This window comes from Panthera tigris, chromosome X (genome assembly GCF_018350195.1).
Source record: "Panthera tigris isolate Pti1 chromosome X, P.tigris_Pti1_mat1.1, whole genome shotgun sequence".
NCBI classification, from domain to species: domain Eukaryota; kingdom Metazoa; phylum Chordata; class Mammalia; order Carnivora; family Felidae; genus Panthera; species Panthera tigris.
Window position 1 is genome coordinate 126,964,596 of NC_056677.1, and position 12,233 is coordinate 126,976,828.

Genomic DNA, 12,233 nt, shown 5'->3' on the forward strand with positions numbered 1-12,233 from the left:
CAAAAAAATACATGACATATAGAAAACAAATAGCAAAATGGCAGAACTCTTAATAATTATGCTAAGTATAAATATAAATAAACTCTCCAATTGAAAGACAACAGTTGTCAGAATGGATAAAAGAAAAATAACTATCTACAGATGACTCACTTTAGATCCAAAGGCAAAAGTAGTTTGAAAGTAAAAGAATGGGAAACTATATATGCAAATAGTAGTAATCAAAGAGAGCTGGAGTACCTTTGCTAATATCAGACAAAGTAGACTTTAAGATAATTGTAATGAGACAAAGGAGGACATTACATAACAATAAAAGTGTCAGTCCAACAAGATGATAAAACAATTATAAATGTATATACACCTGACAAAAGGGTCCCAAAATATATCATGTAAACATTGACAGAACTAAAGGGAGAAGTAGATGGCTCAGCAATAGAACAACCAGAAAAAAAAAATAATGAAACAGAACACTTGAACAACACTATAAACCAACTACACCTGACAGACCTATGTAGAATACTCCACCAAATAGTAGCTGAAAACACATTCTTTTCAAGTACACATGGGATGCTCTCCACAGTTAAACTGCATGTTAGTCGACAAAGCAAGTCTCAATACATTGTAAAAGATTGAAATCATACAAAGCATCTTCTACAAAAATAGAATGAAATCTGAAATCAGCTACATAAGGAAATGTGGAAATTTCACATATATTTGGAAATTAAATATTCTTAAGCAACCAATGGGATAAAGAAAACATTGCAAAGAAATTAGAAAATACTTTGAAAAGAAAATCACAGCATACCAAAATGTATGGGATGCACAAAAAGCAGTACTGAGAAGGAAATGTATAGCTGTATAATAAAAAAGAAATCAGCCAGGAATTCCTGGCTGACTCAGTCAGTAGAGCATGTGACTCTTGATCTTGGGGTTGTGAGTTTGAGCTCCATTTTAGGTGTAGAGATTACTTAAAAAATAAAATTAAAATTAAAACAATAAGAAATACCTCAAGTCATTAACCTCACTTTACACTTTAAGGACAAAGTGTAACCTAAATACAAAGCAATTAGAAGGAAGGAAATCATAAATGTTAAAGTTGAAGACAAGATAAGGAATAGAAAAACAGTAGATAAAATCAAATAAACCAAAAGTTCTTTGAAAAGATCAACAAAATTGACATATCTTTAGCTAGACTGAAAAAAGAAAAATGAGAGAAAACACAAATAACTAAAATCTGAAATAAAAGCAGGCTACCACTACTGACCTTCCAGAAATAAAAAGGATTCTAAGGTAAAACTGAACAATTGCATGGCAACAAATTAGATAGCCTAAATAAAACGGACACATTCCTAGAAATACACAAATTGCCAAAACTGGCTCAAAAAGAAAGAAAACTAGAGCAGACTTATAAAAAATAGATTGAATCAGTAGTCAAAAACCTCCTGAGAAAGAAAACTCCCAAGACCAGATGACTACACTGGTTAATTCTGCCACACACTGAAAAAGAATGAACACTAATCCTTCTCAAAGTCTTCCAAAAAATAGGAGAGAGTACTTCTCACTCATTCTTTGAGTCCAGCATTACCCTGATACCAAAGCGAGACAAAGATATCACAATAAAAAAGAAAGAAAAAAATTACAAAGCAATATTCCTTCTGAATACAGATACAAAAATTTTCAGGGAAGTATTAGCAAACTGAATCTAACAGCAGATTAGAAGGATTATATACCATGACCAAGTGGGATTTATCCCAGACATACAAGCAAGTTTTTTTAATGTTTATTTTTGAGAGAGAAGAGAAAGGATGTGCACAAGCAGGGGAGGGGCAGAGGGAGGGAGACAGAGGATCTGAAGTGGGCTCTGCACTGTCAGTAGAGAGCCCAATGTGGGGCTCGAACCCACCAACCGTGAGGTCATGACCTGAGCCAATGTTAGTTGCTTAACTGACTGAGCCACCCAGGTATCCTACAAGCAAATTTTAACATAAAGTCAATTAATATATATGAAGGAAAAAAACCCACATGATTATCTCAGTTGGTGCAGAAAAGGTATTTGACAGATTCCAACACAGTTTCATAATAAAAACACTCAAAAAACTAGGAATTTAGAGGATACTCCTCAATATTTATGGACATTTAAGAAGACTCACAGCTAGGGGTGATTGGGTGGCTCATTCGGTTGAATGTCTGACTCTTGATTTCAGCTCAGGTCATGATCTCATGGTGGTGAGCTCAACCCTGCCTTGGGCTCCGTACTGGGCATGGAACCTGCTTAAGATTCTCTCTCTCTCTCTCTCTCTCTCTCTCTCTCTCTCTCTCTCTCTCTCTCTCTCTCTCTCTCTCTCAGAAAACAAAAAGCCTACAGCTAACATTTTACTCAGTAGTGAAAGAGCGAAACTTTCTAAGATCAGGAACAAGAAAAGTTGCCCACTTTCACCACTGCTATTCACCACTGTACTGGTAGTTCTAGCCAAGACAAACAAAAGAAAAGGCATCCAAGTTGAAATAAGAAGTAAAACTATCTGTATTTGAAGATGACTTGATCATATATATATATATATATATATATATATATATATATACATACATATATATATATGTAATCAATCCCATACAAGTCCCCCAAAGGTATTAGAGATAATAAAAAAATTCAGGAAAGCTGTAGTGTTCAAAATCAATATATAAAAATCAGTCGTATTTCTGTACACCAGCAAGCAACAATCCAAAAAGGAAATTAAGGAAAAAATTCCGTTTACAGTAGCATCCAAAATAATAAAATACTCAGGACAAAATTTATCCAAGGAAGAGGGAGACTTGTAAAGTTAAAAATAGAATACACTGCTGAAAGAAATTAAAGAACACCTGAATAAATCAAAAGGCATCCCATGTTCATAGACTGGAAGATTGAATATCATTAAGGTGACAATACTTCCCAAAGAGACCAACATATTCAATACAATACCTATTAAAATTCTAATGGCCCTTTTTACATAAATTGGAAGAGATGATCCTAAAATTTATATAATATTGAAAAAGAACAGAGTTGGAGGAATCACACTTCAGATTTCAAAACTTGCTACAAAGCTTCAGTAACCAAAACACTGTAGATCTGGCATAAGTATAGACCTATAAATCAGTGGAATAGAGTAGAGTCCAGAAGTAAGCCTGTATACCTATGGCCAATTGATTTTCAATAAGGGTGCCAATGTCATTTGATGAGGAAAGAATAGTCTGTTCAACAAGTGGTGCTGGGGCAACTGGATATCCATATCTAGTATAAACAAAAAATAACTTAAAATAGATCAATGACCTAAATAGAAGAGCTGAAACCATAAAACACTTATAGAAAACATAGGGGTAAATCAATACATTAGATTTTAGATGAAATCTTAGATATGACACCAAAGGCATGAGTAACAAAAGAAAACATCAAGTGGATTGAAAAAAATTAAAAACTCTTGTGCCTCAAAAGACATTATCAAGAAAGTGAAAAGACAAGCTACAGAATAGGAGAAAATATTTGCAAGTCATATCTATTATGGCTCTACCATTCAGAGTATGTAAGGAAGTCTTACAACTCAACATCAAAATGACAAATAACCAAACTTAAAAATGGGCAAAATATTTGAAAAGACCTTTCTGAAGAGGATGTACAAATGGCTAGCAAGTACATGATAAAATGTTCAACATCATTAGTCATTTGGAAAATGCAAATCAAGACTAAAATGGGATAGCATCTCACATTTGGCTAAGTTGAGCATAATTTTTTAAATGGAAAATAAGTTGGCAAAGGTGTGGAGAAATTGGAACCTTCAGATGTTGCTGGTCAGAATATAAAATATGGCCACTGTGGAAAAGTTTGGTGGTTTTTCAAAAAGTTAAAAATAGAATTATCTTATGACCGAGTAATTGTATTCCTAGGTACATACCTAAAGGAATTAAAAGCGTACACTCAAATATATGCATCGACATGAATATTCATAGCAGCAGTATTCACAATAGCTACGAGATGGAAACAACCCAAATGTTCATCAACGGATGAATGAATAAGCTAAATACGGTACAGTTTTCCCTTGAACAGCATGTGGATTAAGGGTGCCAACTCCCCGTGCAGTAAAAAATTCATGTATAACTTTTGATTCCCCAAAACTTAACTCCTAATAGCCTACTATTGACAAGAAATCTTACTGATAACATAAAGTCAATTAACACATGTATATATATTATATACTGTATTCTTACAGTAAAGTAAGCTACGGAAAAGAAATTGTTAATAAAATCATAAGAAAGAGAAAATACATTTATAATACTGTAGTGTTTTTATAAGAAAAAAATCCTTATATAAGTGTATCAACACAGTTCAAACCCATGTTGTTTAAGGGTCAACTGTATATCCATTCAAAGGAATGGATAGATTCAATGGAATGTTACTCATCCATAGAAAAGGAATGAAGTGCTGAAACATGTTACAGCATGGAAGAATCTTGAAAACATTATGCTAAGTGAAAGAAGTGAAACACAAAAGGTTACCTATTATTTATTTATATGAAGTATTCAGAATAGCTAAATCCATAGAGACAGAAAATTGGTGGTTGGCATGTGCTGAAGGGAGGGAAGACTGGGGAGCAGGTATTTAATGAATATGGTGTTTTATTTTGGGGCGATGACATGTTTTGGAGCTAGTTAGGGGTTGTGGTCATACAAAATTGTGAATGTACTAAGTCCTGAATTGTTCACTTTAAAATGGTTAATTTTATGTTCTATGAATTTCATGTCAATTTTTTAAAATGGGCAAAGGACTTGAGTAGACATTTTTCCAAGGGAGATATATGAACGGCCAGTAAACACATAAAAAGCTGCCCAATGTCATTAGTCTTTAGGGAAATACAAATAAAAACCATAATGATTACATACTATTTCCTACCCAGTAGGTCAGCTATAACTTTTTAAATGGAAAATAACATGTCACCAGGACTGTGGAGAAAGTGGAACCCTGATGCATTGTTGTGGAAAAGTTTGGTGATTCCTCAACAATTTACATATAGAATTAACATATGACCTAGCAATCTACTCTTAGGTTTATACCAAAGAATTGAAAACAAGTGTTCAAAGAAAAAACTTGTACTTGAATACTGAATAGCAGCAGTTTTCATAATAAAAATTAGAAACAGCTCACACATCCATCAACTGATAAATGGATAGAGAAAGTGTAGTGTATCCACACAATGGGAATTTTCGGTTATAAAAAGGAATGAAGTACTGATAAGTGCTGTAATATGGATGAACCCTGAATACATGCTAAATGAAAGAAGCCTGACACAAAAAGCCACATAGTACGAAATATCTAGAATAGGCAAATCTGTAGAGACAAAAAGTAGATTAGAGAAGAGAGACAAACAGAATATATTCATTATCCCTGCCGTAAAAAAATCACAGGCTGGGTGCATTAAACAACAGAGATGTATTTTCTTACAGTTCCGGAGGCTAGGAGTCCAAGAGATGTTGGCAGGTTTGATTTTCTCCTTGGCTTGCAGATGGCTGGCTGCCTTCTCACTGTGTCCTCACCTGACCTTTCCTCTATGTGTACACACTCTTGGTGTCATTTTGTGTGCCCAAATTTCCCCTTCTTATCAGGGCACTGGTCAGACAGGATTAGGGCCTGACTTAATGGCCATGGTTACTTTAATCACCATTTAAAGGTCTCTCTCCTAATATAGCCACATTCTGTGGTCCTGGTCATTAGGGCTTCAACATATGAGGGGGAGGGCGGGGGCACAATTTAGACCATAACAGGAAGTGACTGCTTGATAGGTATGGGCTTTCTTTTTGGGGTGATGAAAATATGGAATTAGTGGTATGGTTGCAACAACATTGTGAATGTACAAAAAGTCACTGAGTCACACATTTAAAAATGGTTAAAGTGATGAATTTTATGTTTTCTGAATTTTACCTCAATTAAAACAAAGAACAGAGCCATGTCATTGTAGTCACAGAAGTAGAGTAGAAATAATATGGTGCTGAGAAAAGTCCACTCTCTGTACTGGAAGTCTTAACCAGTGCAATAATGCAACAAATACAAGGCATAGACTGGAAAGGAATAAATAAATTAATCCCTATTTGCATAAGTCATGGTTGTTTACATAGAAAGCCCCAAGGAATCAAAGAAATTCCTAGAACTAGTAAGTGAATGATGTCACAGAATACAGTGTGAATGGATAAAATCAATCATGTTTGTATATGCTAGTAATATAAAATTAGAAATAAAATTGTAATGGTACCATTTATAATATTTCCAAAAATGAAATAGTTATGTATAAATTTATCAAAACATGTATCAAATGCTTATGCTGAAAACCATAAAACATCGACGATGGAAATGAAAGAAAACCTAATTAAATGTAAATACATACCATCTTTATGGATTGGAAGACTGAACATAATAAAAATTTCATTTCTCAAATTAACCTATAGATTAAGAACAATAGTAATCAAAATTTCAGCAAGATTGTTTTTTCTTTAAAGACAAATTGACTCTAAAATTTATATGGAAAAGCAAAGGAACTTACATAACTTAAACAATTTTGAAATGGAAGAATAAAGTTGGAGTAATTGCACTCCCCAATTTTAAGACTTGCTATGAAGCTACAATAACTGGTACTGGTTAAGGCATAAATACCTAGATCAGTGGCACAGAATGCAGTTCAGAAATAGACCCACAGAAGGATGGCCAATTGATGTTACACAAAACCAAAAAAGCTATTCAGTGGAGAAAGGATAGCATTTTCCACAAATGGCATTAGACAATTAGACTACTGTCTACAAAATAATGTCAATCTAAACCTTATATCCAACTTGATATAAAAAGGGATCATGGGTCCAAATAGAAAACATAGAAGTATGAAAGTTTTATAGGAAAAGAGAAAATCTCATGTTCGGTTTGCCAACAACTTATACATGGACCCAAAAGTATTTTCCATAAAGGAAAAATTTGATAAATGAGACTTCATCAAAGTTAAAAACCTTGCTGAGTGAAAGAAACTTTCAAGAGAATAAAAAGAGTAACTACAGAATGAGTGAAAATATTTGCAAATCACATATCTGACAATAGACTTGTGTCTAGACTGTATAAACAACTCTCAAAATTCAAGAAAAAATGCAAGGGCTTATGGATGGGGGCAGGATACGAGTATAAAGGGATACCATGAGGGAGTTTTTTAGGGTGGTTGATGAAAAATGTATGCTCATTAAAGTGGTTCCTGGAATCTATGTGTTAAAATTCTTTGTACTCCCTACACTTTTGACTGTACGACAAAAGGAAAAAAAAGTTGTAAGTCATTAGTACATTTGTGACAAATAATTTGAAAATCCAAAGGAAATGGGTGATTTCTTAGGAAAATATACCAAAGTTGATTTCAAAATAGGAAACATATTTCCTGCGATTATCAGACCTGAGACCAAAAATGGTGATTAAGGATCTATGATTTTAAAAGGCATCAGGTTTATGTGGATTTACAGCTGAATTCTTAGTAACCTTTGAAGGATTGATGGTTCTAATTCAATTTACACATCTTTCCAGACCATGCAGAAAGGTTAAACGCTCCCTAATTTTTTAAATAACTAGAATAGTTTTAACACCAAAACCTGATTAGAGGTAGCATAGAAAAAGGAAACTACTGGGTGCCTGGCTCAGTCAGTTAAGCGTCCGACTTCAGCTCAGGTCATGATCTCACAGTGTGTGGGTTCAAGCCCCACGTCGGGCTCTGTGCTGACAGCTCGGAGCTTGGAGCCTGCTTCAGATTCTGTGTCTCCCTCTCTGCCCCTCCCCCACTCATTATCTCTCTCTGTCTCTCTCTCTTACTGTCTCTCAAAAATAAACATTTAAAAACAAAAGGAAGAAAAAGGAAACTACTGACCACTATCACTTATAGGTGTAAAAATTCAGAATAAAATATTAACAAATCAAATATAACAGTGTTAATAGGGAATAATACAGAACGAGCAAGTTCAGTTTAATCCGGAAATACACGGTTCCTTCAGCTTCAGGAAATCTAAATGTAATGTACTTCATTATATCAACAGATTAGGGGAGAAAAACCATAGATACTGGGAAGACATTGACAAAAGTCAGGTTCTTCATGTGCCTCCTCTCATCTAATTTTCCCAACAACCATGTGCCCCCTTTTACTGATGAGGAAATGAGTTCAGAGACTGAGACTTGCTCAAACCTGGCATACAGGGCCATTCTAAATGTCACACATTAATTTTTTGCCAATCTGACAGCTTAACAGTAAATAGAGTGCGCATCTGAGTTGCCCATTCATATCCCTGGCTTCATTTTCTATAGAGTTGTTGCATTTTTTTCATGCTGATTTGCATGATTTCTTTATATGTTTTGGAAATTTCATCCTCTGTCAGGTGTGTTGCAAATATTTACCTCCAGACCTACTTTGTTATTTTATTTACGGCTTTTGTCTCTCTTCTTTAAAAGAGAGACATTATTATGGTTCCCCAAGACAATAAATATAGGGTTAAGTTTTTTGTTTTATCATTTTGGTTTCATCTGGAACTTAACTTAGTTAACCTCTTGTAGTAAGATCTCTAGTTGTCCTCACATGACACTGATTTGTGACCACAAAGTAACCTGGGGAACAGGCAGTGGCTGAGGGCATGTGGCCTTAAGCCCGCCAGCCTTGTTTGAGTCCTGAAGCCACCTTTAACTAGGTGTGTGACTTTGGGAAAATAATGTGAAGCTATGAGAGCTTATGGAGTGGGGATGGGAGCGTGGGAGCCACTGTGGCTTAGAAGTCCCATGTGCACAATTAGGGACCCCTCCATTCTGTCCCCGTGCCAGGGACAGGGTCCAGGAACGAACAAGAAGCGTGTGCACTTGAGCTTCGGCCATGGCTCTGACTTGTACCCTCCTAATCCAGGTGTAGGAGACCACCCCGGGCATTTTATCAGAAGCCAGGCCCACTTAGTCACACACCTGATGGTCAAGCTTTCTCAGGTTTCAAGGGGAACTGAACTAGAAACCTAATCTAAGGCCATTTCCTCACCTTGAAGGAGAAAGGATTTGGGAATCCTGTTTTCACAGTACAATTTCCAGAACAAGGAGGAGACAATACATGGCAGCAAAACCAGCAAATCTATACTATAGTAGTTCTCGTTAAATCCATAATTTTTGTTGCTTTTCTCATTGGTATGGACATATGTGTGAAAGTTGAATGGCAGACTCGAGTGGCAAACATCCCTGTTTTTTTGAACTCCAGCACGAATACTTCTGATGTTCTGTCAACTGTGGATGTTATGAATTTGTGGTAGACATCCTCTATTCCTTCATTAACTTAAGGAAATTTCTAGTTTGCTGAGAATTTTTAATCATGAATGTCTCTAGTTTAATCAAATGCCTGCTTGTCATGTCCTCAATTCATAATGAGGCTGTTTTCCCCTTTAGTTAGTAAAGGTAATGATTCACATGGAAAGCTTTTTTTTTTTCCTCAAAAGAGCAATTATGCAAAAAAGGCAAAATTACATTGAAAGCTTTTTAAACAGCAAACTGTTTTCACATTCCTGCTATAAGCCCCGCTTTACCATGATGTGTTGTTCTTTTGATACAAAGTAAATCCTGTTTGTTAATATTTGGCTTAAAATGTTACATCTATGTCCATAAATGAGAGTAGCCTAAAGTATTCTTGTCTTGGATTTCTCTTGTCTGGTTTTGGTTTCAGGATTATTTTATTAATTTATAAAATGAGTTGATTTTTTTCCCTTTTCTGGAAAGACAATATAGCATAATAAATAAGAACATGGCTCTGTGGCCACACGCTTTTGTTGGAATCCTGAGTTTCTACCATCTTGACTTCTAACACGGTAGGTTATTTTCTCCTGTTTTTGAATCGTTTGTAAATGGAATAATACAATGTGTACTCTTTTGTGCCTAGCTTTTTAATTATTATTTTAGAGAGAGAGAGTGTGCAAGCAGGTCACAGAGACAGAGGGAGAGAGAGAATCTTAAGCAGGCTCCACGTTCAATATGGAACCCAATGTAGGGCTCAATCCCATGACCCTAGGATCATGACCTGAGCTGAAATCAAGAGTTGGATGCTCAATCGACTGGGCCACCCAGGCATCCCTGTCTAGTTTCTTTCAACCGGTGTTGCTTATGAGATTCATCCATGTTGTTACATGAAGCAATGCTGTGTAAGTATTCCATTGTATAAGTATATCACAGTGTATTCATTCTGTTATTGGGAGAGAGTTGCAGTTTTTAAAAGGCTCTTACCATTTGTACTGCTATGTATTGGTATTTCTGTCGGGTGCATACTAAGGAGTGTAACATATACGTATATGTTCAGCTTTAACAAATAACACCAACAGTTTCCCAAAGTCTCACTCCCAACAACAATATTGGAGAGTTGCTTTTTCCACATCCCTGCCAATAGTTGGTACTGTGTGTCTTATTTATTTTTGCCATTCTGGTGAGTGCATAGTAGTGTTGCTTTAGTAATGGCTTTAGTTTGCATTTTGTTGATCACTAATAAAGTTGAAAACCTTTCCACACATTTTATAGCATTTATACATGGATACAGTCCTTCAGTTATATGTGGATGGATTCCTTGGGTTAAGCCCTATGTTCATAGCCACAAAATTAAAGTCAAACAATCAGAATGTTTTTATTTAGGTTCATAATGGGTATATAAAAATTTATTAGGTTGTATCAGTCAAAATTACATTTGGTTGGCAACTAAGCACAAACTGCAAAAATAGTACCTTAAGTAAAGTTAAATTCTCCATCACAGAAGTAAACAGGTAGACACTAAATGGTTGTCACTAGGGGAAACAAGCATCTTCTGTCTTGTTGTTCCATTTTACAGGGTCTCCAAATAGCCCAAGAAGAATGATAAGCTTTCAGGCTTACCATGATACTCTAAACATCAAATGGAAGGAAGTTTTTAAAAAAAGATCCCCTTCTTTTTAAGGAATCTTCTAGGTAGTACATATAACTTTTTTGTAAATGAGGCCTTTTGTGCACTAAGAAAGAGGATATTTAGAGCAGTTGCTTTTATACAGGATGTGTTGGAGGCAAATCAAGAAGTAAAAGCTGTAGTCCCTGCTGCTACATAGATTCTCACACGCACTGAGTAGTAAAGACTGCTGCAGAATTCAACCAGAGACTGTAAGGAATAAACATTGTGATAGGAAATATCAGGGATGTAGGAATTCATGAAAGGAAAAAGACAACCTAGACAGAAATGGAGAAAATATAACCCAGGAGCAGAATAAACATTCAATGAATGAATGACTACATAATTGAAAGAATAAATGAACATTCTATTCATCCCTTTTTTCAGTTGAGAACAGCTTAAAGTTACACAATACTGTGAGGGAGTTACTTTAACGTTTAATTGCTTATAATGATGGGTTTCACTTTGGGGGCTTAGTTCAAACACACACACACACGTAATCAGTTGTATACTTTGCATTAATAAACATCCTTTTTGAGTGGCACCAGGGTGGCTCAGTCAGTTAAGCATCCAACTTCGGCTCAGGTCATGATCTCACAGTTCGTGAGTTCTAGCCCCATGTTGGGCTCTGTGCTGATAGCTCAGAGCCTGGTGCCTGCTTCGGATTCTGTCTGTCCCCCCCCCCCCCACCTCCAAAACTAAATATTAAAAAAAGAATTCCTCTTTAAAAGAGACAAAACACATCCTCTTTGAAATCTGTACTCCTATCTTTCTCAAAAGGAATAAAAGTGGGATGTCCCCAGTTATCTTAAGGATGTTATAAGCCATTAATTAATGGCTTATAAATGTCCCAGTTACACCAGATCCTCCCTCCCCTAAATGCAACATGCCTGAAGCCTATAGGTATTGCATATCTAGAGATAAAGCCAACCTCCCACCATACAGAAACATGATAATGAAAAAATAACCTTAAAAACAATACCCATTCATCTTTGTAATATATCCATGAGGGAAGCTACTGCAAGAAAAGAATACTACAGGTGAATATCCCTAATGAACAGGGATACAAAAATATTTTTTAAAGCTTATTTTTATCTGTTTTGAGAAAGGGATAGCAAGTGGGGGAGGGACAGAGACAGAGGGAGACAGAATCCCAAGCAGGCTCCACACTGCCAGTGCAGACCCTGATGCAAGGTTCAAGCTCACGAACTGTAAGATCATGACCTGAGCCGAAACCACAAGTCAGACACTTAATGGACTGAGCTATCTAGG

At 35.7% G+C, this 12,233-nt stretch overlaps 1 protein-coding gene across 9 annotated transcripts in view; it reads left to right on the plus strand.

The window, feature by feature from the left end:
* BRCC3 (BRCA1/BRCA2-containing complex subunit 3) overlaps positions 1-12,233 on the plus strand; it is a 62,274-nt gene that overhangs the window by 20,008 nt on the left and 30,033 nt on the right. For 2 of the 9 annotated variants that reach the window (XM_042974457.1, XM_042974458.1), the window contains exon 6: positions 9,779-9,867. The exons of the other annotated variants lie outside the window; for them this stretch is intronic. In XM_042974457.1, coding sequence (XP_042830391.1) covers positions 9,779-9,863 — 85 coding nt within the window. In that variant the 3' untranslated portion in view covers positions 9,864-9,867. The remainder of the gene's footprint in view (positions 1-9,778; positions 9,868-12,233) is intronic. 9 annotated transcript variants of the gene reach the window in all.